The sequence below is a fragment of the Anolis carolinensis genome, chromosome 1 (genome assembly GCF_035594765.1).
Source record: "Anolis carolinensis isolate JA03-04 chromosome 1, rAnoCar3.1.pri, whole genome shotgun sequence".
Classification (NCBI taxonomy): Eukaryota; Metazoa; Chordata; class Lepidosauria; order Squamata; family Dactyloidae; genus Anolis; species Anolis carolinensis.
The window spans coordinates 23,372,631-23,398,556 of record NC_085841.1 but is presented as its reverse complement, the minus strand read 5'-3'; the positions used below and the strand labels follow the sequence as shown (position 1 = coordinate 23,398,556).

Below are 25,926 nucleotides of genomic sequence, written 5' to 3'. Positions count from 1 at the left end.
TTGATGTGGGGTCATTTTTGGCATTCCATGTCACTCCTAGAGTCCCAGGGACCGAAGAATTAGCCCCTAGACCTGCTGCAGTTGCCCATCTCACTGTAATATTTTGCTAGTTGTCTTCATGATCTTAGAATTGTCTTTAAAGTTAATGTTTGTAAGTTTCATGACAAGGTATAACTACAATGAAATTTAGTTGCAATGTCAAACTGGTTGTTCACTGTGAGAACTGTGGTTTGTCTTATGGTTAGAACCTCTCGGGATTATGTACTCTCAGAGGTTTACCACCTTATGCACAACCCACTCTTCCTGATTAAAGGCAAACCATAGTTTTCTGTTTCACTGGTTTGGTGGCTTTAGAAACCAGGAATGGCTGTCAAGGAAAGTGAGAGGAAAGGGAAGCATACAAATTCATACCATGTCAAATGCAGGAACACTCCTAGAATAATGGAATCTAGGACTTATGGACTTAAAAAGTGAGGGACCCTAACTTATATTGTTGTTGCTATTAGATGACTTTGTGTTGACTTCAACTTATGGTGACCCTATAAATGAGAGAACTCCAAGTTACCATATCCTCAACAGATCTGCATACAGTTTGCATATGTTTATGTGCATCCACAATACACAAGTGCAGGGTTTATGTCTAACAAAGCACCTTGTTTAATATAGCATCTGAACAACTACACAGACAATTTAATAACTCTCCTAATTTAGGGCTAATTGTTATGGAGAATCAACATGCTGCAATATTTACTGAACACATTTGTCTCTGCTTCATCTGCAAAAAAGCAGACAAGTTTGAGATGGGAAGAGTTTGGAAAATGCCAGAGTTCAAATGGCAAGGGAGCATCTCAACAACAAATAATGCATGCTGTGATTTCCATTGAACAAAGAAACTGGTGCGAATCCTGTCAAACTGGAGTATCGCCTCATAGACTTCCAGCAAAAGAAACTGTCAATAAAATCTCACTGACAATGGTGCCACAGAGAGACTTCAAACAGCACATTTTCCAAATAAGCTCACGCCATGAGGTTCACTCTTGTCATGATTCACTTCTACCATCTTGAAATCTCTCCCACTGAGCCAGTTTTTTAATTAAGTTCAGCGGGATACTGAAGGCTCACAGCTCAGAAATTCTGGCCACTTTGGGAGGAAATTTAATTCAAATCACTGACATCTAGGTAGGTACGAAATTTACACTGCGTAAATCAAATGTGCTCAACATGATACCCTCCGTAAGTCAAATGTGATAGGCACAATGGGAAATGTCATTCATTACATCCGCAGGATATCAGGCTTGGGAAGGCCATTATAAATCAAGTCCTCTACTATGGTTATGTAAGTTCTGCTAGACCTTGAGGTCTGTGGCTTCACAGAATTGGGGCCAGATGTTTCTTCTCCACATGACTTTGATGGGATTTATGCTTAATTGCATCTGGAGTTAGACTTCACATTGTAACCAAGATTTTATTCCTTTCCACCCCTGCTGAGCCAACAGTTGCTGATGAAGTCATATGTTGCCCAGGAGTGGGGAGAAAGTTCTTAGTATCCGAATTATACACATAAAAGCAGATGGCACAGCAGTATGTCATGCAGTTCTCTTAGACCCTACAGTTGGGCAGAATGATTCAATCACCTCATCTAATAGACTTATGTTGTCATTAGGATAGCAAACTCTCAGTTGTTTAAGGCTTTGTTAGCTTTACTTCCAGAAAAGAAGGGAAGTGTTTGTGGGACTTTCTGCATCAGGTGAGAAAACAGAATGGCTGCCTGTGGACATTTATGCATCCTGATTTGCTGCTCTCTCTGAAATAGTAGCATTTCTTGGGCTGACCTTTTATAGGCAAACGTTATGGAAGTACCCCCTTGAATAATTAAATGCATACATTCAAGAATATCTTCTTCTTGGATCTAGGACAAACCTGGGAGAAGTGCTGCCTTTTACTCACCTATAAATACATTGTAAATGTAAAAAAACCTGGCTTTTATGTGATTTAGATTATAGTGCGTTTAGCTGTTTTACACTGACACATTTATTAGCTTGCCACCAAATTTCAGTGCAAATTGCAAAAGATTTTTTAAAAAAATAAAAACCATTCTATCCATTGTGGAGAACACTGGGAATCACCAAAAGGGCTTGAGGGTCACATATATCCCCAGGCCATACTCTATCCACTCCTGGTTTATATTGATTATCTTTCCTAATTCTTTCAAATGTGCGGGTTTAATTTCTTGTTTCATTTTTTATATGTTATTCTTCATTGCATTTATTTTTAAATGAAGTTGTGGTTGGTTATTTTGAGAAGTTCCACAGGAAACTGGGGGAATAAATGTTTAAAACAAATAGAATAAAAGAGGATGTCCTTTTGCATGAGCATACACTGGCTTATGAGCTTATGAAGTTCACACTTTATGCAGTCAATATTTTCTCTACCTCTCTCCTGTGGAATTATGTAAAGCCTGCCTGGAAACACAGGGGGATTATTCTTCAACCAGTCCTCTCATTCAGCTTGTATCAATTCAAATCAGTGGTAAATAAAATAAATCACAATGATTCCTAGTTGTCATAGAAAAGACATTATCTGAGTCTATGTTGCACAGTGTTTACAGATACTTTGACATCTGGCTAAAACATTATTGCAGTGATTGTATACTCAGAGAGACAGTGGCAACTTTTCTTCAAGTTCAAAAGTTTTCAAAGCAGACACAGAATAAGCCAAAATCACAAAACAGGAGTAACATTTCAAATTCTTAAATTAGATTGGCGCCTACAAAATCCACCCAGTGGAAATAAAGACTTCTGTATAGAGTGCTAGGGAATATCTTGGTAGTTTTACTTATTCTACACTGCTTGCTTTGCAATGGCATTTGGGCTACCAACCAATTTTGGTCAAGAAGAACAAGAAAAATGTAGAAATAAGCAATTAAATTTTTGTAATAACAGATATACAGTAGAGTCTCACTTATCCAACGTAAACGGGCCGGCAGAATGTTGGATAAGCGAATATGTTGGATAATAAGGAGAGATTAAGGAAAAGCCTATTAAACATCAAATTAGGTTATGATTTTACAAATTAAGCACCAAAACATCATGTTTTACAACAAATTTGACAGAAAAAGTAGTTCAATACACAGTAATGCTATGTAGTAATTACTGTATTTACAAATTTAGCACCAAAATATCACAATATATTGAAAACATTGACTACAAAAATGCGTTGGATAATCCAGAACGTTGGATAAGTGAATGTTGGATAAGTGAGACTCTACTGTACATAGCAAATTTTTTAAATACATTTCAGCCTTGAAATATGTGTTGTTTGTTCAGGCTTACAGAACTCTGCATGATTAAGACACACATGGGAAGAGGAACATACATATGTTATGTATGCAGATTGGGGCCCTTATTCAGAAATCCAAAATTGAAATACAGTGGCCTTTCAGTTAACCGGAACTCTCAACTAACCAGCAAAAAACATATTTTTATAATACAGTAAAACAGTATTACAGTAGAGTCTCACTTATCCAAGCTAAATGGGCCGACAGAAGCTTGGATAAGCGAATATCTTGGATAATGAGGGATTAAGGAAAAGCCTATTAAACATCAAATTAGGTTATGATTTTACAAATTAAGCACCAAAACTTCATGTTATACAACAAATTTGACAGAAAAAATACTTCAATATGCAGTAATGTTATGTTGTAATTACTGTATTTACAAATTTAGCACCAAAATATCACGATATATTGAAAACATTGACTACAAAAATGGCTTGGATTATCCAGAGGCTTGGATAAGCGAGGCTTGGATAAGTGAGACTCTACTGTACATTAAGTTGAGTTTGTCTTTATTTGTCTTTTTTAAAATTACTGTATTTCAGAATTAGTATCAAGTCAGCACAGAGTTTCATATCATATCAGTTATGCCAATTTTAATAGAAACTCTCAGAATGGCCATGAGTTGCTGCCATCAGAAAGAATTAAAGAGACTCATGGGAGAGTTCTTTCTCTTCTACTCCTGGTTACTTTGCAAAGAGGGAAATAAGTGTGCTGGTAGACCTAGAGAAAAAAATCCAGCAGGTGTACTATCCTTTGCTCACCATGGACAAAAGGGTCTTGGTATTTGCTGGGGTTTGGTTTCAGAACCCCTCACATATACAAAAATCCAAGGATACTGAAGTCCCATTATATACAATGGTACTAAAAAAAGCTGTACCTTATATAACATGGCAAAATAAAATTTCTCTTTTTGTTTTTTTTTAAAAAATATTTTCAATCCATGGATGGTTGAATCCGTGGATATGGAGAGCTGATTGTATATACAAATACAGGTATTCCAAGATTCAACAAAATCTGAAGAACATCTGGTCCCAAGTATTTTGGAAACGAGAGACTCAAAATGTCTTACATGTCTACAAAGGGAGGGAAGAGATGATGAGGATCTGAAGTGAAAAAGTGGCAAGAGAGCAATTTAACAGACATTCCAGAAATAATTCAGATGATACAGTGAAAATCTCTAGCAGAGAAACTCTAAAGAGTAACAAATGGCTTTATAACATAAAAGTTGCAATGAAACCATATATGATGTTCTATCTAGCAGTGTCAATAAGGGAATGATTTTAAAAATCAGATTTAAAATGGTTTTCTAATTTTAACCAAAATTATCTTGGGTTCACTCTTTCTCACCCTGCCTTATCTCCTTTTTAGTGCAAAAAGACAGTGAAGGTCAACAAATAGAAAATTGGGAAGATGGAATAAATCTAAACAAGGATGAGGGTCTGGATATAAGGGAGCTTCTTTGAGTCTTCTTGTGGAGAGAAAAATCAAGGTATAAATAAAGGTAATAATAATAATAATAATAATAATAATAATAATAATAATAATAATAATAAATAAGAACAACAATAGCAAGAGATTCCCTTTTTATGAAAGGAAAAATTATGTGATAACAATTCAAAATATTTGCTTTATGAAACCAACCTTTTAAGAAACTGAAATCTCTGAATAATGTACCTTTAAAAATGATTAAATACCATCTTCCTCATGGTGATGTAATTTATCAAAATTGAGATTTCTGGGTGAGTAATACAAACCACAATTTAAATCAAATCAACCTTATCAGGTATCAAATACAGAACAAATACACGGAAGGTGAGGTAAGAATACAATCTTTACTACATATTGTTTCCAGTTTTAGCAACAAATAATGAAATCCTGTATGTGTATTCTCAAAAGTAAGCAAACTTGATTATTTTCCTTAATATGTACAACAGTGATGGAAAACCTGTGAACCATAGGTTCCTCTGGGCAAACTTCACATTGCATTCTGGAACCCCTTCCTTTTCAAGTTAGAGTTCTGTGCTTTTGCATAAGGAAAGGCTGTAAGGCAAAATATAAGGGAGACCCAAACACACTAGAAGCCAGAGTTTGTACAGAAAGAAGAAGCGGCTACAGCTGATTCATGCAGTGCTTGCAAAGTGTACTGTTTGTGAACTCCAGCTGCACTGCAGCAGCTCCAATGAAGAGTGGGGAAGATATCAGCATCATTAACCGAATCAGCAGCTACATCACCTGAGAAGGCTGCTGTGCAAGAAGCTGCCCGCTATGAATCTGATTCACAAGCAGAAAACAGTGGGAATAATACGTGAAGGATGCACCATTCCTCTGGCCTCCAGATTTCTGGGATTCTTCCATGCTCTCTTAACTCAGAGAAGAAAGAGAGGGATCTGCCTTCCCATTTCCAATGCCCTTCATATAAAAATTGTCACCATCCAGAGTGTACATAATCATCCCCTAGATTAGTTCTGATATCACTGTGGATGACCTGCCATGAATTCTAAGACAAATAATAAAAGGTGTGTGTAAGTAAGGGAGGAGGCGAAAAAAAGGACACCTGAAAATGAACATCTATATAGATCCAGACTGAAAGCAGGAAATGGCACAATGGTCGCCCACGGATCCCAAATGTATCATCGATGAACTACATTATAATCTGGACAACAATGCTGACCACTTAAGGACTCTTCATGGCAGACTGTAATTTGCCTACAGATAGTTTCCCAATCTCAAACAGTCACTATAGGGAGACAGTTACAATGTTTTTCCTGAAACTCAGATGCTAACTACCCATAAAGCTACTTAGGAAATGTCATAACTGAACTTAATCACAGCACCTACAACATTAGAGAGTTGTTGACTTGCTCATCTTCTAATGTGATATATGCCATCTTTGGTCAATAGTGCCCTGCACTCCTGGGCAAACAAGCCACTCTTTGCATCAGATGATAAATGGGCAAAATCAGACATTAGGAATGGGAATACACAAAAACCAATAGTTGAACATCTCTATCTTACTGGGAATCTCATCTCAGAGCTCAGAACAACGGTCCTTAAACAAAAACAAAACTATAAATGAAGACTGAAAAGAGAAATAACAGAATTGGAATATATCCACAAACAACAGCTCATCAAAGTGGGTTGAACAGAGACACACCGCCTCATGGCCAGTTTATCACATTTCCCTTCACAGTCAGCATCACACTTCATTCCAGTAACTTCCTCCTCAAATCATATGGTTATCTACTCATCTTAGTGTTAGGCAACATCTGCTGCCTTTATATCCTTTAAAATGACTATTGTTATGCATGCTGGTCATCTCATCACTCTGCCCACAATGTTTGCATTTCTATTACAGTCTGCTCCTTTATGACTCTATTTTTTTGGTAAAACTTTCCAGATATTCATTTATTGCTCTTCAACTTTCAAATCTGTTTCATAATGCTTTTGTAGAATTTGGTCTCTTGTATATCTTCTTGTGAGGTGTACCATTGTATCTCTAGGTAGGTTTCTTTGTATTGTTACTTTTCAATGAATTTTAAACACTTGGTCCAGTTCCATTTCAAAGTCCTCCTCCTCTCTTCCCATTAAATTTGCCAAAATGTTTCAATTTTTTTCTTTTATACCTCTAAATCTTAAGCTTAATTATCTTTCCCATGCTTCCATTAATGTACATGAATCAATTAAGAATTCTTTTTTATCAAGTTCTCAAATTTTTTCTTCAAGCTTTGTTGTTCTCTCTTCAAGTTCTTATACTTGATTCATATAATCCAATCCAAAGCAGACAATATGGATTCAGAAACTGGATTATATAGCAGTGTAGATCCAGCTTAAGTCTTAAAAGTAGTACAAGATCCCTCTAAGGTTGCTGTTCCTAAACTGTGTTCTATATGGAACCCTATGATTAGGCAAAAGCATTAAAGGTGTTCTGAGAAAAATCTTTAAAATCTTTTTAAAAGTCTGTGACAGAGGATGAAGATCTTATTGAAATGGAATGTACCACTGAATGACTATTGGGTAAAATAGATGTTTAGCTGTCAGTAGCCAGAAAGGCTATCTGAGCAATGCTCCCCTTAATGTACACCTATCAATGCGAAATAGGCTTTTTAGCTTCTGCTTACACCAAACACAAATATAGAAGCTGGATGCCACACCGGACTTACGTATTCAGCTGTCAGATATAAAGCCCAATTTCAAAACTACTGGTATTTCAGAAACAAAAATGAAACAATTTACTTTAGGTGTGACTCCAGCATAAGTGTCCCTGGTTATATCGAGTATTTTCTTCTGCCAAAATAAAGATCCGTGGTTATATTTAAAGTGTTTTCTCTTTATTTCCAAACCTACTACATAGTACAAATCACTCAGGCAATAGGAAAAGATGAAAGAATGAAGAACTCTGTGGGTTCCACGGGAGGAAGGGACCAAGAGTTAGGGTTCTGCTGGGGGGGGGGGGGGGGGTGTCTTCCAAAGGGTTCCATGACCAAAAAGGTTTGGGAACCACTGCTCTAGGAATATGCACCTGAGATGCAGGGTTTTAGCACATAAGTGTCAGCGTGATTTAAGCCAGCAATACAGCATCCTATTACGAGATAACAGACTTTCCAAATCACCACACAGCTTTCGACTCAGATTAATCTGAAGCAATTCAATTTCCACTGATGTTGCCCAGTCATGATCATGATAAAAGTCCCTCCTTGGGGGTGAGAATGGCAGGATGGAAATGTTATTTATTTATTTATTTTTATTTACAGCATTTATATTCCGCCCTTCTCACCCCGAAGGGGACTCTGGGCAGATTACATTGCACACATAAAGGCAAACATTCAATGCCATAACACAGAACAGAGACAGAGACAAGACGCAGGCACGGGCTGGCCTCGAACTCATGACCTCTTGGTCAGAGTGATTTGTTGCAGCTGGCTTGCTTTCCAGCCTGCGCCACTGCGACCATACCTCGAGAAGCCTGACTTGGCCACGATGGTCTACGCCTTGGTTACATCTAGATTGGATTACTGCAGTGCACTCTACAGGGGCTTCCTTTGAAGACAGCCTTGAAACTGCAACTGGTGCAAAGGTCGGCAGCCAGGTTGCTAACTGGAGCTAATTATATGGAGCGGACGACACCCCTATTAAAACAGCTACACTGGTTGCCAATGAGTTTCTGTCCCCAATTCAAAGTGCAGGTTATTACCTACAAAGCCCTAAATGGTTCATGTCCTGCCTACCTTTGCTATCCCATTTTCCCCTATGAACCGGCACGGACCCTAAGATCTTCTGGAGAGGCCCTTCTCTCCCTTCCACCTCCGTCACAAGCACGGTTGGTGGGAATGAGGGAGAGGGCCTTCTTGGTGGTGCCCCCCCCCCCAGCTCTGAAACTCTCTCCCCAGGGAGATTAGATTAGCCTCTACCATGTCCACTTTCTGCAAAGACTTGAAAACTTGGATGTTCCAATGTGCCTAAGAATAACAGTTTAGCTCCCGACCATGGCGGCCCGGCCCTAATTTATTGGTTTGGGCTTCCCACACTTTATCTCCAGCCCCAGCCCTATTGTTTTGTGTGTTGCACAAGGCTTGCCCTTCCCTCTCAAATCTGAACATGCCCACCTTCTCCAGTTACTGATTGTGATGCTGATGATGTATTTTTATGTTTTTACTTTTCCAGTTTTAATTATATTGGTTATTTGTTATATGTTTTTAATTATGTAACTTTCCCTTCAGGGAGATGGTGGCGGGTTATAAGAATAAAGTTGTTGTTGTTATTGTTGTTGTTGTTGTTATTATTATTATTATGACTAGGTGGGCATAATGGCTCCAACTCAGATAGCTGTGTACTATTCCTTAAAATCATCCTCTTATCAAACTAAGTGGTATTTCAAACATTGTGCAGATTGGCACTTTTGCTAGTAAATAGGGATGCACAAACTCACCATACCCCCTATATATAAGGATTCTAAAAACTACAACTCACGAAGTCACAGAATTGTTACAGTATTAGCATCCCACCCATTTGTCGCATAGAAAAGGGGATGCAACAGAAGAGGTAGGAGAAAAGAAAGACACATCAGTTGTCCATAGAGACAAAGGATGTTCATTACAGTTGTTATTTTTGCTAAAATTTGCTGAACAGTGACAGAAGAATCTTGCAAAAAGCATTTTTCTAGCCCCATTAGCACTGATAGCCTTATCACAGCAGCTATTTCCCACCATGGGCTTCTGACAGCTAATCATTAGCTTAGTGGCACTGGTTACAATAGCAAGATGTCAGAAGACAAATAAAGGCCAGGAGGGTTGAACACTGACAGAAAAAAAAACCCCGGTGAGCTTCCATTTATCACAGAATGTGATTTATTTATATGATTCTGCTTGTGTGTAATTCTATTTAAATATGGAAAAATGGTTCCAGTCTTCCAAAGACAGGCTAGAGTCCATTCTGATCCCCCTTTTCTTAAAAAAAAAAAAAAAAGGCAAGTTCCTTCCCTGATATAATTGGTGACTCCAAGGAGTGAAAAAAATGAAGTTCAATCAACATTCTGAAGATTGCTAAATATTTTTTAAAAAATAACAATACCAATTATGAAAGAGCCACACCTGCTTGCATTTTGGGCAGAGTTCTTTAATTAGATATTTAACTAGGCTATATATTTTTTTCAAAATACTAGTTAGTGCACATTTCACTTGATTTAACAGCAACACAATGCACCATACTACAGAAGTATTTTTATAAATTTAGATATAACTGTTACTAAGCCAACAAAGCTTAGAAATGGATGGAGGAGAAACAGTAATTATATTGATATTATAATGCTAGGTGGTTCAGCAATCAGCTTTTGCACAAGAAGTGGATATTGGTTGTAAACCGTCCTGAGTCCCCCAAGGGGGTGAGAAGGGTGGGATAGAAATGCTGTAATAAATAAAATAAATATTACACCCATTGCTTTTCAATTTTATATTATTTTGGACTTAGTTGAGGAATACAATGTGACTTATTTCAACTGCATTTCCCACACTGCAAAATGAGAAAAAATTATGTATAACTTACCCATTTTTACTAAACACTCTGAGCCACACGTGAATGTTTGGTCCCAGCAAACACAAGCAGTGCAAAGTAGTAAAGGTGGACAGAAGGACAGCAAATAAAAAGGTCTCCAAGACAGATCTAAAGGAGGGTCAAAAACAAAAAGGATAAGTGAAGCTGTTTTCAATTTCTGTCTTGGAAAACTTAAGAGAAAGGGGTTTCATTTCATTTTATACTGCCTGGGTGAAACTGTAGTTCCTAAGTCCTTGCTAAACTACAATTCCTATATGCCATGTATCCTCAAACTGTGGCCATCCTGCAATTTCGCCCCCTCCCCCAACTACCAGAATTCCTGACCCCTGAACAAGCTAGCTAGGGCTTCTGGGAGTTGAAGGCCCAAATAACTGGTGAGCCACAGTTTGAAGGTGCCTGCTATATGCAAAGGGATCTTGTAGCAACTTTTATACTAACTGAAAGAAACTGTAGCATAGGCTTTCATAGACATAGGACCCATCAGCACTGACCATTTAATGCACTTCAAAGCTACCTTCACAATCTAGTGGCTAGACAGCAAACTTCCACAAAAGCAAAGCCCTTAAGGGGAATCAGTGCTCGATGGTTTGTGCAGTCACAATCCAGACCTCAAACTGGTTCCAGGATGTTCTATATAATCATCTGCACAGCAAAATCATTTTCTTCAATACCACTTCAAAACACATGGTCAATGTAGACTGGGCCTTAGTCTATTTCCTCAGATGCATTAGAATTCTACCCCAATTCACTTGTGTAAACTCACACCTATAACCTGAAATCATTCTCACTGGGATATATATCAAGTAATAGTTAACTGAGATTTATTTGTAAGTAAATATATACAGAATTTCAATCTGTTATGTGGCATGCAAACTGGAGAAGGCCTGACTTCAAAGTATTGCACATTAAACACATGGCTTTATCACAGAAGCGAGCAACTGCCACCCTTCAGATATTATTGACAAACTTCTGCTATCAGCCCTAGTCAGTCTGGCCAGTGCTAAGGGATGATGGGAAGTGTAGTTCAAAATAATATGGAGGGCTGCTATTCATGTCTTTCCATTCCCGTCTTCATATCAAGAAGATGGATTTTTACACACTTACTCTATTAATGGTGCTCCATAAAGAACTATGATTCCATGGAAGAGGATACAAGACATAAAAAAGTACACACAGGATCTTAGAAACCTTGCGACCTATTAAATATAAAAATAAAAACTTATTTTCATGTATACACACACTTACTTACTTACTTACTCCACATGGTTAGGTTTAACTGAATTCAGATAAAAAGCCAGAGCTCATTCTTCCTAGGGGTATGGTACTCCACAAAACAATTTTACCAAGGTTTAGATCTTTCAGTTATAGAGTACATCTGTTAATTACAGTCAGCCTCCCGCTTTCGTAAGGGGGACAAGATTCCCACATTTTTTTTAAAAAAAAAAAAACACTGTTTCTTTTATTTCAGATAACACCTCTCTGGGGCTGGATCTATACTGCCCTATATCCCAGAGTATTTGCTTATACCAGATTGTCTGGCAGTGTAGACTTATATAATCCAGTTCAAAGCAGATAATCTGGGATCAGATACTGGGATATAGGGTAGTGTAGATCCAGCCTAGGATTCTTTAGATATTCCAGGTGTGATTCTACAATCAACTTCTGCCAGAGGGTAACCATAGCATTGTGCAGGAGAATCTAGAGATTCCAATGAAGTGGATATTAATCAAATCTGTGACTAATCAAATTCACAAAGTTAAACCTGCAAATGTGGAGGGCTAGCTCTATATTCTACTTCTTTGAAAGAAATCAACATAGAGACAGTGATATTAGGCCCCAAATACCCTCAATTCAAATCTGGGCTCAGTAGTGGAAAGGAATTATTTCATCTGTGAAGCAGGCCTGGATAGAGCCACAGAATATTTGGGGAGTCAAGGCAGCAGGGGAAAGGATGCTTATATTATTATCATCATCATAATCATCATCTTTATGTATACACAGCGAAGGAGCAAAAAGTGAACCGCGAAGTAGCGAGGGAACACTGTATCTCACTTTCCTCTTAAACAGGACTCAAAGCAGCTCACAACACTAAAAAGAATGCAAAATCAACTTGAAATATGCAACATATAAAAGGATATAACTGAAAGACTGCTCTGGTCTATTAAACAGTTAGGACCAGTTAGGAAGAGGGGAGCCAAGAGTATGGAATGCTTACAAGGGACTGCGTTTTTTGTCGGAAACAAAGAAGTGCTACAATATACCATGTACAGAACCAGCATAATGGTAGATCTTATTTTCTCTGTTACAATGAATCATTGCTACTTTTATTGTTTACATCTCTATTGAGATAATTCCATTGAATGTTAACACAGACATTTGATCACACTTTATTGCACTGAACCCAACAAGCAACACATTTGCTTATCTAGTCAGTGTAGATCCATATAATGCAGTTCAGTGCAGATCCATATAATGCAGTTCAGTGCTGTTCAAACTGCATTATATGGGGCCCCATCTGCACTATCATATAATGCAGTTTAACTGCATTGAACTGCATGGCATGGCAGCATATACTCATATAATATAGTTTAATTTGGTAAAATTGCATTTTGAAACTGCATTATATGGCAGTGTAAGTGGGGTCTGGGTCTAAACTGACCATATAATACAATTCAAACTGCATTATATGGCAGCATAGATCCAGCCAAAGTTGTTACTGCAAGGGCCACCCAAACAGGGGGGTTCATCAGCCTCACCTTCTATCTGACTTACGGTACCTTATTAACCCCAAACTTCCAAAGAAGTTCAAGAATTATAAAAATGCACAGATTACAAACATAATCTATATCTGGCATTTCAAAACCTTAGAAGGTATCAAGTAATGCTATTATTAGCAACACAGTAATTACTAAATTTCAACCGGATTAAGACTTACCTTATGAGCAAGAGAACTCCTTCTAGAAGATGGATTTGGATTAAGAATAATATGCAAAACTACATTTACAGTCCCAACAGTTGCTGAACAGATGCACAGCCATGTCAGATGAGTTCCCAAGAGTGAAAAATTCTTCAAAAACAGAGAAGGAAGAACAGTTGTGATAATAATGGAAAATATGCAGATAACATTGGCAGACAGCAGTCTCTTTATCTCCGTATCTTTCATGGTGCGCCCTCCTCAGTCTTCACCAATTCTGAAGCAAATACAAATATAATAATTATGTTCCTATACTAAAGACCGTGCTCTTGCATATTTTGAAAAAAATGGCATTTAAAATTTAAAATTCTATCAGCTGAAAATCAAGCAAATGTCTGACACATGTTTACATAAGAGACAAGTCTGCTATGCATGTGGAATCTACATTTTTTAAAAAGATACATAGGATCAGGCTTTACGAGAGCATGCTGTTGGTTTCTTTCTGGTGGAAATGTGTCAGGAAAAATAGGCACTAGTGAGCCTTTTTGGGGGGAGGAGAGAACAAATATGATTTTTAGTTCACAAGGAGATGAATTAAGGTTAAACATTCCCATTAAATTATTTCAGCAACAACATGTTACAAAAACCCCAACAATTAAGTCACAACAGTCTTTTCTACCTAAGAATTTACCATAAGGAACGTAAGATCAGATGACATGAATGGGCACATAAAATTCACAATAATAACCAGCAGATATACCTGGTGTTACCACAGTTTGCCGTTTCTTTGTGGTCCTTTTTTCCTTCCTCGGTTTCCCTCGTACACCTTCTCCCTCTCTCTTTCTTTTCCCTTCTTTTTCTTTCTTCCCTTCCCTCATACCTTTTCCCCTACTCTTCCTTCCTTCCTTTTTCTTATTTTTCTCCTTCCATCTTCCCCTGATACACACATAACCTAGGAGCTGCCAATACGCTTCACTCCATTTCTTTCCCAGTCACATGACATAGGGCCACTTCACCTAGCCACAGACTTTGTTCCTTTAATTTCTCTCTAGGCCTGAAAGGGTTTTTTTTTTTGTTCAAACCCCCCAACGATTTGAAGTTAGATAATGAAAAGTATGTGTGCCAAATTTGGTCCAGATCAACCAAGCTACATATCGGTAGGACCTTTTGTGATACCAACCAACCATCATACATACCCAGTACCCACATGCCTTCACCTATGTATATATTCATCATCATCATCATCACTTTAAAAACCAAAAACTAAATCACAACACTCTATCTAAGCATTTACCATGAGGAACATGAGAGAAGACAACACAAAATATTGTTGTGACTGCGCCTTCGGGGATTATGGTTGATGGTGATGGAATTCGAAGAGGAAGAAAAAACCCTCGTGATGAGGGTTCACTGGAGGAGTTGCGCAGGAAGCGACTTAGAGAGCTATATGGGGGATCTTCTGAGGAAGATTCAGATAGGGAGATGGATGCTGAGGAACAGGTGGTGGCTGGGGAAGCGGGCACTGAATGGGCACAGCCACCGGAGATGTCTGGGGATTTGGGGCTTATGGATACTTCTGAACCTGGGGTTTCTGCAGGAGCTGATCCCAATTGGGATGCTTGGAGAAGGGAGGATGGTTCTTTAAGTGTTCATGGGGCTAAGTGTGGGCAGGATGATTGGGACTCCGACGAATTGCTAGGTACTCCAGATCCACGAGCTCTAGCTGTGTGGAGTTCAGACTCTGAGTAGATTTGGGACACCTGGTGTTTGGGTGTGAGTGTTTGGTCACCCAGGAGGAAGGGGAATAAAATGGGAATGTTTGGCCACTGCACTTTGCGTGTGGCAAGGTGTTGCTGAGGCGCCACTGGGATCTCTGTGTTTCCATGAAGACTGGACTTGGACTATGATTTGAATCTGCTGATATCACCTAGCTTGGCTCTCACTGTGTCTTATCGTGGACCTGTTTTGGATGACTGCACCCTCTTCGGACTTTGGATTGAATTTGACCTGGCTTCTGTCTACTCCCTCTGACTGACGGCTACTCCCGGCTTCTGACTATTGGTTTGTCTTTCGGAATTTCTGCTGCCTCCTGACCTGACCTTGGATTCTTCTGACGACGGCTATTCATCATCCCTTTGAGGCTCTCGGCTTATCTGCACCGTGGAAGCAGCTTTATTGCTTTTCTAGTTTGTTTATTTTCCAGCAATTAACTATTTGTTTTCCAAAGCTGAATTGAAGCGTTATTTAGTTTTTTATTGAATGCCAGCATGGGAAATTAGCGTGCCTCGTTTTTGAGTTATTATTGTCCAATCTACTCTCGAAACACTGAAAAGTGAAGTGTTTCAAGGATATTTCCTGTGTTTATGTTATTTTTTGGCTTATCTTCGGAATAAACTTTGTTTTGTATGTTAACTGGCGTCTGACTCTTGACAAATATGATAGGGACACAAAACCCACAATTAGTTAAAACCTTTTTAGGGGACCAGTACTTTCCTGAAGATCAACAATAGGCAATGGCCAGATACGTGGGTAATTGTATATCCTTGGAATGCCATTTCGGACTAGCAATATTTCAACATGCCCTAAAGAAAATAAGAGTTTTTAGGACCCTAGAACAACTTTTTAAATGAATAACATTAATGGCCTGAGGGGTCAGGGAATCTTTAAATGGTATAATCGCACAATACTTTAATTTTATTAATTTGTTAAAAATTTGTTTTATGTAGTGTGTATTTCTGTTTACCCTGCTTATATGCTTTTTGTTGTATTTTTATGTTATGTAATTTTGTCATTTTTAACCACTGTACGCCAGTTTGACCTTAGATATGCAGATGATACCACTTTGATGGCTGAAAGCGAGGAGGAGCTGAGGAGCCTTATAACCAAGGTGAAAAAAGAAAGTACAAAAGCTGGGTTGCAGTTAACATCAAGAAAACCAAGATTATGACAACCAGACTGATTGATAACTGGTAAATAGAGGGAGAAAACGTGGAGGCAGTGACACACTTTGTATTTCTAGGCGTGAAGATTACTGCAGACGCAGATGGCAGCAAGGAAATCAGAAGACAATTATTTCTTAGGAGGAGAGCAATGACCAATCTCGATAAAATAGTGAAGAGTAGAGACATCACACTGGCAACAAATATCCGCACAGTTAAAGCAATGGCCTTCACCGTAGTAACCTATAGATGTGAATGCTGGACCATAAGGAAGGCTGAGCGAAGGAAGATTCTGAACTGTGGTGTTGGAGGAAAATCCTGAGAGTGCCTTGGACCGCAAGAAGATCCAACCAGTCCATACTCCAGGAAATAATGCCAGACTGCTCAATGGAGGGAAAGATATTAGAGGCAAAGATGAAGTATTTTGGCCACATCATGAGAAGCTTGGAGATGACAATGATGCTGGGGAGAATGGAAGGAAAAAGGAAGAGGGGCCGACCAAGGGCAAGATGGATGGATGGTATCCTTGAAGTGACCGACTTGGCCACAGTCAACAGAAAGCGTAGGCATGGTCTGGTCAATGAGGTCACGAAGAGTCGGAAGCAACTGAACGAATAAACAATATGCCACTTTGAATCCAGCCATGTCAGAAAAGCGGGATAAAATTAAATTAATAATAATAATAATTCATTCCCATAGGCATTAAAGGTTCAGGTCCAGCTTTCAACATGGCAACCCTAACAGAGGCAAGAAGGGCCCCAGTTATCTAGTGTGAGGGTGCAGCTACACCAGGCATGGGCAAATTTCGGCCCTTCAGGTGTTTTGGACTCCAACTCCCAGCATTCCTGACAGCCTCAGGCCCCTTCCTTTTCCCCCTCAGCCGCTTAAGCGGCTGAGGGGGAAAAGGAAAGGGCCTGAGGCTGTCAGGAATGCTGGGAGTTGGAGTCCAAAACACCTGGAGGGCTCAACGTTGGTTTCAGGGTTGGAGTGGGGCAAGCTCACCTGCCCGTCTTCAGTGGTCAGTGGACGGGGCTTAGTTTGCCGAGTCCAAGGTCGCTCGCCAAGAAAGCAGCTCCAGTCCCTTTTCCTACCACGACCATCACTGAGGCTGAGGCCGATGACATCATCGCGCTCGACGTCGTGCGCTCGCCCTCCAATGCCCTGCGTCCTGCCTTCGTCCCGCCCCTTAGGCGTTCTCAACCAATCCGACGAAGGCGGAAGTGGATAGCGGAGGCGGATGCAGGAAGTGCGATAGGATTATATTGTTGTCGGAGCCGCTGCTGTTGGTTTCGTGAGAGGGGTTCGCCATGGTCTGCGAAAAATGTGAGTGGAAAGGACGGGGACATATAGTTGTGAAGGAAACTGTGACATAATGGAGTGTTGTTGTGAGTTTTCCGGGCTGTATGGCCGTGTTCCAGAAGCATTCTCTCCTGACGTTTCGCCCACAGCTATGGCAGGCATCCTCAGAGGTTGTGAGGTTTGTTGGAAGCTAGGCAAGAGAGGTTTATATATCTGTAGAATGTCCAGGGTAGGAAAAAAGAACTCTTGTGTGAATGTTGAATTGGCCAACTTCATTAGAATTGAATAGTCTGGCAGCTTCAAAGCCTGGTTGCTTCCTCCCTGGGGGTATCCTTTGTTGGGAGGTGTTAACTGGCCCAGATGTTAGAGTTTTTTGTCTGGAATTCCTCTGTTTTTTTAGTGTTCTTTATTTACTGGCCTGATTTTAGAGTTGTTTTTTTTAAAAAATACTGGTAGCCAGATTTTGTTCGTTTCATGGTTTCCTCCTTTCTGTTGAAATTGTCCACATGCTTGTTGATTTCAATGGCTTCTCTGTGTAGTCTGTCATGGTGGTTGTTAGAATGTTGTTGTTGTTATTACTGTGTGCCTTCAAGTCTTTCCTGCCTCTGGCCAACCTAAGGCGGCGCTCTCAAAGGGAACCCATTTTCTTGACAATATTCTCTCAGAAGAGGTTTGTTGTTGTCTTCCTCTGAGGCTGAGAGAGTGTGGCTTGTCCAAGGCCTTCCATGGCAGAGTGGCAATTTGATTCCTGGTCTTAATAAGCCAACTTAATAAACACCAACTGCAGCTCTGGGGCCACAGAGTGAAGATGGGGCAGCCGGGAAGACACAGCTTCATCGTGTCCCCTGCAACATCACTTGGGAGCCCCTCAATATATACAATAAAATAGTATATAGAAATAATAACATTGTAATGTAAAGATATAATATTAATAATGTTGTAATATTTATGTATTATATATACTACAACTTATGATATAGTACAGCATATTATATAACACTAACAGTATAATATACTGGTAGTGTATTATATATATATTGTAGTATAATAACATAGTATAATATAACAATATATAATAATATAATGATTGCATTTTATATATTATGTGTAATATTACTAATAATTTTGCAACATAGTTATATAGTACAATGTAGTAATATATAATACTAATATTGTGCTATGCTAATAATATAATATATTATCTATACATATAATATTGCTGCTGATAATAATAATAATAATAATAATACACTTTATTTATATTCCACCCTTCTCGCCAGGGGAAATCAGAGTGGATTACAGTATCATAGAGCAGGCAAAGAAAAATATTCAATGCCTTATTTACAAACATACAATGAGACATACAACACAGACAAAGACAAAGACTTCTTTCATTTCCGGCTTTGGAGGTGATGCTCATTTTTTACTGTGGGAGGTGCTCTTTCTCCATTTTCAATCCGAAGAGTATCTCTTTGCCATTTCCCATCAAAGCAGTACCTATTTATCTACTTACATTTGCATGTTTTCAAATTGCTAGGTTGGCAAAGAGTTAGAACTGACAGACAAGAGCTCACCCCATTTCGTGGATTCTAACTCCCAATCTTCATGTCAACATATTCAGCAGCACAAGGGTTTAAACCATTGTGCCACCGTGGCCCATAATGCAATACAATATAGTACTAATAATAATACAATATAATAATATATAATAATATTGTATTATAGTAATACTAATATATTAAATATAATTAGTATTGCTCATATATAATGCTATACTGTTTTATTATTGTATATTTTAAGTTGTGTTTTTGATTGTAAGCCGCTTTGAGTCTCCGTATGGAGAAATAAAGTGGGATATAAATAAATATAATTTCATTAATAGAGGCAGTGCTTAAATCACGACACCAGGTCTGGGCAAACTTGGGCCCTCTAGGTGTTTTGGACTTCAATCTCACAATTCCTAACAGCCGGTAAGTTGTTAGGAATTGTGGGAGTTGCAGTCAAAAACACCTTGAGGTCCCAAGTTTTCCCAGGTCTGCACTACACCAAATACTAATGACAAGACATATGACAAGCTCCACAGAGTTAAAATCCACTGATAAAATCCAGATTACAACTCACACCTTAAAAAGCAGGGTATTAAACAGGAGAAGTAGAAGTCATCATAGCTTACAGGCCATACCTCTTCTAAGCCATCATTTTTTGTAATGTTTTTATAAACATATCTACAAATTACACATTTCTTCAGATTGAAACAAGCTTTCGACCCTTTCAGATATCCCAGTGGGGCAAGCCCTATAAATATGTGATATTTTAAAAGAATCCCATACTATTTTCCTGGTTTGAGTTTCTGAAGACATTGTGTCTCATGCACATTTTAAAAGGTCCTTTCCAAGTGTACATTTAATGAGAAATCTTTTTGGAATGTAGGGTTCAGGTTTTATTTTATTTCGTGTCAAAAGCATTGCATAAATACACAAGTATAAAACTGATAAAATTAAGGGAGCACAAGCCGCTAAATAATTTTAGGCCATAAACAGGCAACAGTGACCGCATTGTTTATAGCTTTAAACAGTTCTTCCTCTGTGCATGAGGCAGGGCATTGTGGACAGGCATACAGATGCTGAGGGTTTTTTTTCTGCTTCACAGAAATAGAAGGTGGCCTTGGTCTTTATATGTTTGTGTTCTCTTGAGTAAGTCCATTTGGAATTGTAATCTTATGTATAATAATTTGGCAGTACATTCACTGATCTGAATAATGCTTCCTTTTGAGTAAATATGAGTAACACTCATTCTGTGCATCCTTCACATCCCATATAGCATCATAAGATGCTAGAATTCAAAGAATGAGCTAATTTGTATTACTAGTATCGCCGGGGGGTTAACAAAATTTCAGATGTGTTTTCAGCATAAAACTGTTCAGAGTGTCACTGTCTTTGTTTTGTATTTTTGTTCTTCCCAATAGGTGAGAGAAAACTGGGCACTGTAATTACACCTGATACATGGAAGGATGGTGCAAGAAACACGACAGGTAGTTCTAAAACATGTGTCACTACATAAATATGTGTTGCTGGCATTCGTTTAAGACAGTCTTTTATTTTTCTGTTGAGATGAATAAGGCTGGAAAATTAAATAATCAGTTCAGAGAAAGAGAAAGTTTGGAAATCTTTCCTTTAAGCTGCCTTTAGAAAACCCGAGGCCCCATCTACACTGCCATATAATAGAGTTTGGAAGTGTGTTATGTAATCAATGTAGAATCCGCTCATATAACACAGTTTTACTGCATTATATGGGCTTATACTGACGACATAATCAATTTCAAACTGCATTATATAGCATTGTAGATGAGGCCATCGTCTTAGTCAGGAGTGTATGTGTCTGACTGATCATCTCATTGAAAGTTCTTAAAACTCAGTTCAGAATAAAATCACTTTCTAATATTAATTTTCTCTCTAAATATTGATGAGCTTTCATTGATAGCTTATTATGTTTATTTATAACCTGCTTTTTCTCTCCACAAGGAGACTCAAAGCAGCTAAGTACTGATGAAGCTTGTTTAAAAACTTTTTAACTGGATAATGTGAGAATGAACAAATCTGGTGTTGATTAACTTGGTTCAGAGGGTCCAGTGGCATCAGTAAGATGTCTGAACTATTACCTACCTTGTATGTGCTCAGTCTCAGAAGGGGTCAGTGGAACCCCTAAATTAGTGCTAGAAAATTAGAATCCTTTGTAAATCCATAAAATTGAATCATCAATTAATATTGAAACACCAATAGCAATAATGTTTTTAAATATTAAAACTGAAGAAGCTATATAGATGCAGGTTAAGTTTGTGAGTGAATCAGGAGAAATTGGTCTGTATAGTTGGCCACTATTTTTTTTCTTATGTGATGTTCATTATCCTTAATTTATAATGCTTTTCAAATTATATTAAAGGTTACAATTCTTTTGTTTATAGAAAGCGGTGGGAGGAAATTAAATGAAAACAAAGCATTGACATCAAAGAAGGCAAGGTAATAGATATCTTGCAATATTAAGCAAAGCTACTCTGAGTGTGGCGGGGAACAGTTTGCCTGTCTATCTCTCTTCTCTGCTTTCTTGAATATCTCTTCCCTTACCATCTCATCTGTGTTTGTTTTTTCCACACACAACTACTTTCCTGTTCTTGTTCTCTAATCTAGAATTATTCCTGCGGCTTTCTCACATTTTCCCGCTACACTAGAACCTCCTGTTGTAGAATGACCCCTGTTTCCACAGGACCAGTATTCACCATTTCATGTGTCCATATCTGACAAATTATCTCTTCTATAGGCATTTTCTAGGTCTTTCAGCATGACACTGTGGTATTCTTAGGTCAGAAGTCTTTCATTTCAGTAGGGTTCACCATTATTCACAGCTTATGTATCCATGCATGCTGGTCAGTTGACTTGTCTGCTTTTCTTTCTTGTGCTCTTACAATTTCATCACCAAGGACTTCTCCTTACTTTGTTTCTTGGCTTGCTATGGTCATAATTGCCACTGCATTCTCTCTGCTCAGTAAAAAGTGACCATTAGAAATGGGGAGTATGGTTAGAGCAGTTATCAAAGCAGAAATTAAGCATCAGCAACAGTGACAATGGTTGAACAGTGGCCTTTATGTGGTTTAAGGAGAGTCACTGCATTCCCACCGGTTAACATCCTTTGAGTTTTGGTCTTGTGGTTCTCCAAAATGAAGCAGGACTAATGAAATTGAACACATTGGCACCTGGATTTTATATCACACATATGTAGCACTTGGTTTTCAAGCTATTGGCATGATTTGATTTTACTCATTTATGTAAATGATGTGAAATAAAACTTCTTGGTGCCCATATATGTTTAGAAAAGTCTGATACTCAAACTGATGTCCCTTGGTGAATCAAAAGCAATTAACTGTATTCTCATAATTAGAAAGTTTCTACAGAGTGTACGTGTCTTCTGTTCCTGATTTAAAGGTGTTGTTTCCTGTTTAATTGTGCAGTACTTACTATGAAAGTAGTTGTTATACTCCAGAAACTTCATTTTTGTGGCTGCCACAAACTAGGTTGAGTTGATTGAGAGTCTATGAGATATTCATTGAAAAACTATAGCAAAATGTGCTTCAGGATGTCCTGCAAAAACAAAGTTGTTGCAGTTTAATAAAAAAAAATCCATGTTTTTATGATAGAACCAACTAGGAAATGACATTTATAACCCAGGAACAAAAATCGTGTTACATAGTGTAATTAATCATGCTGCCCTCTCTACAGAACTAATCTCCAAACCTTTGTACCACCACTCCCCTGTGTTTCTTGTTTGTTTGTTTGTAACCTACATCAGGCCTGTTTCTATTTTATTGAAGTGAATAGCTTTCAGAAATAATAATGAGGTGAGAAGTAGGATTAACTTACAATAAATACCTGTATACTAAATAAATAAACTGATTGTCTCATTGTTTTTGTTTTCTTAGGTTTGATCCTTACGGCAAAAACAAATTTGCAATATGCAGAATTTGTAAAAGTTCAGTTCATCAGCCAGGCTCCCATTATTGCCAGGGATGCGCGTACAAAAAAGGTGAGCCATTTGCTATAAATTCTTCATGTGCATGTGTTCTTGTTTCTCTTGAAGTATACATTATCTATATATTGAAAAATAAGATAATATAGAAGTTCAAATATTACTGATTGTAAAAAGAGATAATCGGTTTCACTTTGGTTCTCATCCCTAGGCATCTGTGCAATGTGTGGGAAGAAAGTCTTGGATACAAAAAACTACAAGCAAACATCTGTCTAATTAAATACTGTGACTTTTTTATTGACCACATTTAAGTTTAGATACAGTTGGTAAAGATTATTATTATCCAAAATATTTTTAAAAGATGAACTGCTCTTTCAGAATTTGCATAAACATCACCATTCTAGTTCTGGTTTCCAGTGTCATTGTATAGTCTTACCTCATGTGTTTATGGGTTTGTGGTAAAAGAGATCAGAAGTAGCCTGATAGTCAAAATCTTCATTTGTGATTTTTTGATATAGTGATGTAAAGAGTGGTGTGGCAATGACTTTTAATGGCCCAGTCAGAAAAAGTGAACAGAATAATGTTATGAATGTTCAGTCTGAACAAAACTGAAAATATTTCAAAATTTCAGTATCCTCACAATTACTCTTTACACCAAGACTGAGAGGCTCAATTGTGTGTTTCAAGTTCATCAATAGAAGCCCTTCTAATCAAAGAAAACTAGTATAAAAGAACTAATTCTGCAAATGTAAATCTAATTATATAGAATAATGAACAACCTATGACCCTCCAAAACAATTGCAGCAGGTTCTTTAAAACATATTTTACTTGGACAAAAGCAGAAAGCTTGTGAACATCAAACAAATTACCATAAAAGATGATGTGCTTCATTCAGTTCTGTGGACCCACAATCTGGGGACCTGGTATGTAGTAAATACACTGTTACAGACATTTCCAACATGATTACAATTAATCTGGTTTAGTTCAGAAAGAAACCTAAAATTAGCATGGATTTGTCTTCAGCCTCAAAAATTGTGTTGAGGCATTTATTGTACATAGAAGAGAAACTGTATATAAATTGTAACCAGTTTATTGTATTAAATCAAAACGGCAATTGCCCATATTATTTTGGGTTTTCAGTGTGTGTTTTCTTATGTGGTGTGTTTCTCCTCCACCTTTATAGTCCCTAAATGGTTCTGCCATGTTTCTTTTCACCTGCTTCGGGGAATGGAACAGGGGTGGTTGGATGTGATGTTTGCTTAGGGACAGAAAATGGATAGATGGATTACTGAGGCCCACAAAATGGAGTTGCATCTTGCTTGCAATGGCAACATTTGGCAAATTGTTGTTTTTAAATATGCATATTAGTAGAAGACATTTAAAGCGCATGAGGAATTCCATTTGCATGTTACTTACTCCCCCTGCCTGCAAATTGAGATCACATTCAGATGCCCATATGGATGTAGGTGCTACCCTTGATCTCTCTAGCCCAGAATTTCTCAGACTGTGTTCCTCCAGATGTTTTGGACTTTAGCTCCCACAATTCCTAACAGCTGGTAAACTGGCTGGGATTTCTGAGATCTGAAGTCCAAAACATCTGGAGGAGCACAGTTTGAGAAATACAGCTCTAGCCCAATATTGTCAGCTCTAACTGGCAACAGCAACTCCTCCGTGCCTCATCTTGCTCTGCTCCCCTTTGCCTCACCTTCTGGCTGCGACCTCCTCTGTTGCTTGGGATAGGCACTAAGACAAGTGCCATCAGCAGAGAGAATAATAGATTTGGAAGAGACCACATGAACCATCCAGTCCAACCCCTTGCCATGCAGGAAAAGCACAATCAAAGTACCCTGGACAGATGGTCATCCAAACTCTCCAAAGTCTGTTTAAAGGCCTCCAAAGAAGGCACTTCCATCACACACCAAGGCAGAGTGTCCCACTGCTGAGCAGCTCTTAAGGTCAGGAAGTTCTTCCTAATGTTCAGATGGAATCTCCTTTCCTGTAATGTGAACCTATTGCTCAAAGTTCTAATCTCCAGGGCAGCAGGAAACAAACCTGCTCCCTCTTATGACATCCTTTCAAATATTTAAACATGGGAATCATGTCTCCTTTCAACCTTCTCTTCTGCAGGCCAAATAAAGCCAGCTTTTTAAGATGCTTCTCGTAAGGCATAGTTTCCAGACTTTTGGTCGTTTTAGTCGCTCCTGCGGACACGTTCCAGTGTGTCAAAACGAAGTGAATCAAGGGAAAGAAAATATGGTCTCAGTGCTAGGCAAAAACAAAAGAACATAAAAAGATAGCTTCCTCTCATTCAGAGCATTTGTCCCTTGTCTAAAACCTCATACTGTCAACTCAAGCCCCTTCTACATTGCCATATAAAATCCAGATTGTCTGCTTTGAACTGGATTATATGGCAGTGTAGACTCATATAATCCAGTTCAAAGTTGATAATGTAGATTATTTGTTTTCGTAATCTGGATTATATGGCAGTGTAGAAGGGGACTCAGATTGGCAGCCTCATATCTTCTTTCCCACCCTTTCCTGATGGTCTCCCATCTATACACTATCCTGGCATGACCTTGCATAGCTTCCAAAATCCGACTAGATCAGGTGAGTTTAGGGTGATTTTTTTCTGATCCCTGCATTCCTGTAAGCAACAATTGACTAGAGAGAAGGCTTTTTCAGCAACCACGTCCCACCCCAGAATACTTTCCTACTGAAGTGCGTATTTCAATGTATTTATGATAACAAAATTTTACTTTCATTTTCTCCAGATTTTGAGCACCATCCCTTTTATGATCCTTGTTGTATTTGTTGTTTTAATTCCTGGCTTGGAGATGAAATGGCTAGCGTGACCAAGCACAGATGGCAGAAGC

General features: G+C 38.4%; 2 protein-coding genes across 3 annotated transcripts in view; one reads left to right on the top strand and one right to left on the bottom strand.

Moving 5' to 3' along the window:
* Positions 1-13,600, bottom strand: part of pigf (phosphatidylinositol glycan anchor biosynthesis class F) — a 71,513-nt gene extending 57,913 nt beyond the window's left edge. For both annotated transcript variants that reach the window (XM_062971188.1, XM_003217472.3), the window contains exons 1-3: positions 13,320-13,600; positions 11,489-11,580; positions 10,376-10,492 (exon numbers count right to left, since the gene is read on the bottom strand). In XM_062971188.1, the coding sequence (XP_062827258.1) occupies positions 10,376-10,492; positions 11,489-11,580; positions 13,320-13,547 (437 nt within the window). In that variant the 5' untranslated portion in view covers positions 13,548-13,600. The remainder of the gene's footprint in view (positions 1-10,375; positions 10,493-11,488; positions 11,581-13,319) is intronic.
* A 3,817-nt stretch (positions 13,601-17,417) lies between these two features.
* cript (CXXC repeat containing interactor of PDZ3 domain) lies at positions 17,418-24,179 on the top strand. The gene is made up of 5 exons (XM_003217473.3): positions 17,418-17,560; positions 20,502-20,567; positions 21,498-21,552; positions 23,007-23,110; positions 23,265-24,179. Exons 1-5 carry the CDS (start codon positions 17,545-17,547, stop codon positions 23,327-23,329), a joined length of 306 nt encoding a protein of 101 aa, XP_003217521.1. The 5' UTR covers positions 17,418-17,544; the 3' UTR covers positions 23,330-24,179.
* Positions 24,180-25,926: the final 1,747 nt, after the last annotated feature.

Excerpts from the sequence above, each read along its gene's own strand:
- cript (XM_003217473.3), top strand. Across the intron at positions 20,568-21,497 it reads TGGTGCAAGAAACACGACAG|AAAGCGGTGGGAGGAAATTA; the intron begins GTAGTTCTAAAA and ends TTTTGTTTATAG. Across the intron at positions 23,111-23,264 it reads GGGATGCGCGTACAAAAAAG|GCATCTGTGCAATGTGTGGG; the intron begins GTGAGCCATTTG and ends TCTCATCCCTAG.